Raw genomic sequence first — 5,969 nt, 5'->3', positions numbered from 1 at the left:
CCACCACAAGGCCACCGCAACCGCTCTGCACCAGACTCGATACAGGTTACGTCCCGTCCCGACCTGGTTTCTTCTGCGACAGAATCAAGCTACACACAACAACAGCCCTTGACTCCTGATCAAGTATAGATCAATCGGCACCACGCTCAAAGCAGCATCTCCACCGTTATTTTACTTTTTACTGCCTCGTGATACCATCCGACAATCACAAAGTCCACAATGGCCGACATCACCGATCAACACGACCAGACCTCGCCCACCGACCTCGACGAGTCCCAGGTTGGCAACGGCAACGCTGCCGAGAACAGAGGCGTCAAGCGCCAGCGTCCCAGCACCGCTGACGACGAAGACGATGATGACGACAAGGGCGGTCGCGAGCGTCGCAAGATTGAGATCAAGTTCATCAACGACAAGTCTCGTCGTCACATCACCTTCTCCAAGCGCAAAGCTGGTATTATGAAAAAGGCAAGTACCCGTCGCATTCCTCCACACGCCTGTTCGTTATCATCATCACACTTTGCCTGGCCGCATGCAAACCATCGTACTCGACGCATCAATTGCTAACTTGACGCGTTTCCCAGGCCTACGAACTCTCTGTCCTCACCGGTACTCAGGTCCTGCTTCTCGTCGTCTCAGAGACTGGTCTGGTTTACACTTTCACGACACCAAAGCTGCAGCCTCTCGTCACCAAGGCTGAGGGCAAGAACTTGATCCAGGTATGGCTTCTCCCCGTTTTCAATCTGGGGTGTGGACCTTGAGGGCTAACTCGTGATACAGGCATGCCTGAACGCTCCCGAACCCTCTCAGGGTGGTGAGAACGGCGTCGACGACTCAAACCAGGTCGACTCTCCCGAAGAGCCTCCTCAGCAACAACTTCCTCCCCAACGCCAGGGCATGCCCCATAACCCTCACATGCCCCCCAACTACGGCATGCCCGTCGGTGGCATGGACCCTTCGCAAGCGCTCGCCTACCAGAGCTATGTTCAGCAACAACAACGGGGTGGCGGCTACGCGATGCCTCCGTCTGGTCTGCCCCAGCACACGTCGCACCAGTCATGATAGCCAACAACAACACCATGACCAATGCATTTCTCGTTGATACCTGACATCCTCTGCATTCTGGAGACCTCGCTCGTCGGCACCGGACATGGTCGGCTTTTTTTTTTACTCAAACCCGAGGCTCTGGCGGTTTGGCGTTAAAGTTCGGTGTTACCACTTGCTGCATCTCGTTCCACTACGTTTCTTTTATTTCCCTTGCTCCCGATTTCCCCTACTTCGATTCCGTCGCCAGTGCGCGGTAGTCTGAAGTCCTCGGCCAATGACCACAGCAGCAGGCTTTGGCATTAAACGAGGATCAGAGACTTCTGCGCACTGTCCTTATTACGGAGCGAGACCTAATGCTATCTTGTGGTGGACACCTGGGAGGATGTGACGAGAACACGGCAACATGGATCACACTCGATGAGAGAGAAGTCATGACGGACGGACAGGCATTGCGCAGGCGGTCTCGTTGAACACAAAACATATTTGTGCCGTGGGCCTTTTCTTTCTGATGCTGGCTCCAGACGGGAGGTTGGAAGCGTGGCGCGTTAGTTTGTATGGCGGTGCTAGCCAAGTTTTTCTCTCTTTCGTTTATGCGGGTGAGGATGTTCGCGTGGTCTGCCCTTGAGAAGGGGTAGGGAAGGAGATTCGGGGGCGGGTGGATTAGGTTTTTTCAAGCATGAGAGCATGATATCTCACGGCTGGGGCAGGCACGTTTTCCTGGAATGGGACTCTGATGATTTCTGTCGTGGATCATGAGCCAAGACGCGCGCGACTTCCTCTTTTTTTCTTCTTGTTATTCTTCCACAAAACCTCCCCTGAGGATTTTCGTAGGACTCGGCTTCGATACCCCGGCCCTGGGCAAATCAACAAAACAACTATACATTCACGTACACACACTATGTCTGTATTCTTACTCTCTGTCTTGAGAGAAAAGACCTTGCCTCTATCGCCCTTCCGCGCCCGAATTGCTTTTGGAGTCAGATGAGATATGCCCTGGGAAACAAGACGAGAGAGACGAGCTGCTTCGGAAAAGGGAAAACGAATCATGATGCGGACAAGAGGGAGGGGAGGACCGGGCCACCGGAGATGGGGTGGAATCAGTCGAATTGTATGATAGCACTGGACTTCCTTGACATTTTGCGCGGCTTTCTTTCTGTTACTAGAAAGCCAGGGCCTGGCCTGACGAAACTGCTAATCACTTTCACGTCTTCACGATGTCGCCTATTTCTGCTCTCTCCGCCGTCTATGAAGTATTTCGTCTACAGTGCTCAACCCCCCAGTCTGCGAGTAAACGAGTAAGCGAGGAAACGGCCCGTGAAACAAGTCGGCGGTATCCTTACAAATCAGCACCGCCAATCATTCGCCGTCTTAGGAACCTTGCCGTTTGCGGAAGGGGAGGTAGGCAGGTAGGTGTGGCGAGCGCTGGTGGTGGTGGTGGCCGTCATGGTGACATGACAAGTGACTGAACTCTAACGGAGTGATGCGAGACACTGTGAGCTTCCTCAAGGGCGGGTTCACTGCAATTAAGATTTTTTCTTGGGATGATTCGTTGTGTGCAGTGTGGACGTATCTTCTAAAATCCATGTTGCGTCGATATCCCTTTGTCGTTGTATGTTTTTTTTGTTTTCTCCCTGGAATTACCGTATTTATCCAAACATCGGGGGTTGGGCCGGACTTACCTCACGGAGAGAATGCAGCATCCACATGCGAACCTGCTCTGAGCGAGTACGGTGCGGGCGGGCGGACGGGCTGATGTCGTCGGATTAGGAGGGAAGTAAATAACATTGTAAGCCACCAGGATTTCCTCAGCAGGTAAGGCGAGGTCTTCCGCGCCCAATTAGTAAAAAGAAGTCATCCTCGCTCGGGCCTGGGCTGATCGGGTCGAATGCAAGGGCAGCTACAGCTGAGAAAGTCGAATGCTGCTTTTGGCTGTCTGGCGGATTGTGATTCGGCGGCTGGGAGGCCCGCCCGCCGCGCCGGCCTTCCGCTGCGACTGGACCGCTGTCAGTGGTAGGAAGGGTTAGACTCAGCGGTTTGGCTGTGGACCTGACAACCCTGGGGGGAGCCTAATATCAGCGGCCACTATCCGGGGCGCACTGCTGCCCGTAGTGCTGGTGCTGCCGCCAGTGTCTGCAATGCATGTCCGCACGGCGGGCAGCGGGGTAACTGGTAGCACCTGGGTACGGATGCTTCCAGGTGCCTTTTGGCGGGCTGACTGTCTTTCAGCTGAGGTGGTGATCAATTGTGTTTTTTTGTGTATGGATACGGCTGCTAAATCGACTGCGGCTGCGACGATGACTTGGCGTGGATCGTGTCAAGGAAAAATCACATGTGTTTTATCTGAAGCTTCATTTTGCGCTTTCTTTTTTTTTTTTTTTTGCTCGTCGCGTCTCTTAGCGGGGTAGGGAACGCGTTTCCATTTCGGTGAAGCTGTCGATGGTGGGGAAGGTCCTGCCTGGATTGGGACAAGATGCAGGGACAGCTCGTTGCCTTTTTGGGCCTGGTGGGCTTGATGACATTCGCAGCCGCTTTTGACGGGCGCCTTGAGCATAATTTGTTTGGTGTATTTGAAAAGTCACAGCAGTCATATTCTTCTGTGTCAAGCCTGGCCGACCTTTGCGCAAAATCTGTAGGTCAGTTTGTATGTCGTGATGCCTTTCGACGAGGCTACAGCTGTGGTCATGGGAGATGCCATTGGCAGCAGCACCGCTAAGGAGGAAGCACCGGCCAGAAGATAGTCCCCGTGAGCAAGGATGACCAAGAGCGAGGTTGATTTTGAGTTGCGGTTTTTGCGACTTTTCGGGCCTACGCAAAGGCTATCCTGCCGAGTTCCAAGGATATATCTCCTTGATCGGATACTGCTCCCGAGGTCGTCGTATCGCCCTTACTGAGTGGCCTTCAGTAAGTAATCAAGACTGACAATGGATGGTTCGTTCTCTGTTTTGACTGTTGACAACTCCAAACACTTCCCATGCCCAGTTCACCTGTCAGACTGCGATCATGAGCCAGTAGGAACGAACAACGGAAGTCGCTTTAACGCTCCCCGGAGCCCGTCGGACTCTGCGTATCATGCGCCGCCCTTCCGACGTTTGAAATAACGGCGTCCGCGCGCTGCTCTCCGGATGGTTGGGCTACATTCTCCACCGACGTTTGTCTAGCAATTCAGCCTCACGCCCGGGTCCTTGTCCTTTCCGGACAACCACGAACTCTGCATCATCCCAACGCCAGCCGCTGGAGTCGGACAGCATCGTGGAGGCCCACATTCGCCCGAGGTCCGTTGATGAGAGATATGTACCACACAGTGCTCGGAATTGCCGTGTCATTCCCTCGCTTTTTTGTTTTTCTGACACGAACAAATCCGTCGGGTTTGGGGACCTGTCATACAGCCGTCAGAAACATTTAAGGTCTAGTCGACGTCGACATTTCCATCGTCCGGTGTTCTATCCCAAGACCCGTGAAGCCAGTCGACGAGCGGCAACGCGGTTGATTCTGAACAGGCAAGGTTCAGCCAACCTCCAGGTCACCAGTCAGACCCAAATTACACCGCAAATAGCAGCGAAGTTGGCTGAGAAGCTTCTTTAGAACTGCGCCAACAATCTTCTCATGAGTTGCCTTTCGGTTTTTCTGACACCGACACAGGCGGCGACGACGTCTACTGCGGTACACTCTCGTGGCCCAGCCATTCATAGCCCTAGCATGGAGAGGGGATCTTGGGACAGCATCACTCGTATGCTTGCTGTACGCCACGTGGAACTTTCCGAACTCGTTCGTGGATTGGCCAACCGCGTGGTTTGGGTGGCAGCCAGCGTCGGGGCAGTGAAACTTCGAAGTGCTATTCGCACAGGTGGTTCAGATGAAACGAGCAGAAACAAGCTCTCTGGACAGACGGGCCCTTTGAAAGTGCGGCAATCAAGACCTCCCACGGCGTGATCGGGGGTTGCGCCTGGTCCGGGTGACGTTGCCCTCAGGCCCCACGACTCGGAGGTTCGGAAGTTGTGGAGGGAGGATGCTTGCTTGTCGACAATCGCAACGTATCCGTACTCGTGAGGATGTGGACATGTGAAAGAATCGACGATATCGGAATATCATACCCAGGGCGCCCGAGTAACGTGATCCAGGAGCAGACCAAGTGTTTATCCAAATGCCTAGCGTAGATCTTATCGTGGACGATGGGCAGATTTCCCCAAACACATTAGCTTCTGGTCATCGTCTGTGCAACCTGCAGCAGTGAGTGGGCGCTGGGCAGGGTCCTGGCTGATGCAATCGACAGCTAACCTAATAATCCGTGTTTGTTTGCCAACACTGGTGGTGTTTACATGTCAGTCCCGTGGAGCGAGCGGCTCACTTATTGTCCGGTTCGACCACAGTGGAAATGTATCACATGAAGAATGGATGGCCTGGCGAGGTGGCACTAGTATGTCTCGATTGGTGAGGAAGCGCAATTGGGAAAGGGCTGAGGGGATTTGAGAAGGTTTCTGCACGGACCATTTGCTAGCCCCAGCGGGTTTGTACATTCTACATTCGGCACTATCACTTGCAGGAGGGCAGGAACACCACGCCAGGCATTTGGGGACCAAAACTCGCGACGGCTTCATATCATAGCTGCCAGGTTGGCAGTACCACCGTCACAGCAGTATGTAGTCGTGCTATTTACAGCACCTCTCAACGAATGTCATCTACTAGCCACGGGCTGCCTAGAGGCTCCCTTGACAAGGACCCAAAAGAAAAAAAATCCCAAAATGTCTGAAGGTTTGTTGCAGGTTAAGCTGGTTGGTAACTGTCCGTACTCGTGGTCGCATAACTCGTTTCCATCTTTTCAGCATCCACGACCGCTGGAGGGTTGCCGCGGAAGAAGATCTCGTCAGCCTGTCAACCAGGCTGCAGCCGGTCATGTCCGCCGCAAAGTCGTCGCAATTCGGGGTGGC

At 53.7% G+C, this 5,969-nt stretch overlaps 1 protein-coding gene across 1 annotated transcript; it reads left to right on the top strand.

Moving 5' to 3' along the window:
* Positions 1–219: 219 nt before the first annotated feature.
* GCG54_00009176 (Transcription factor of morphogenesis MCM1) lies at positions 220–1,059 on the top strand (the record flags this gene model as incomplete). Its single annotated transcript, XM_045409125.1, is given in 4 exon segments — positions 220–451; positions 471–496; positions 582–716; positions 778–1,059. 4 exon segments carry the CDS (start codon positions 220–222, stop codon positions 1,057–1,059), a joined length of 675 nt encoding a protein of 224 aa, XP_045256370.1.
* Positions 1,060–5,969: the final 4,910 nt, after the last annotated feature.

Source organism: Colletotrichum gloeosporioides (assembly GCF_011800055.1).
Source record: "Colletotrichum gloeosporioides strain Lc1 chromosome Unknown consensus_117, whole genome shotgun sequence".
Lineage (NCBI taxonomy): Eukaryota > Fungi > Ascomycota > Sordariomycetes > Glomerellales > Glomerellaceae > Colletotrichum > Colletotrichum gloeosporioides.
This window is presented reverse-complemented; position numbering and strand designations above follow the sequence as displayed.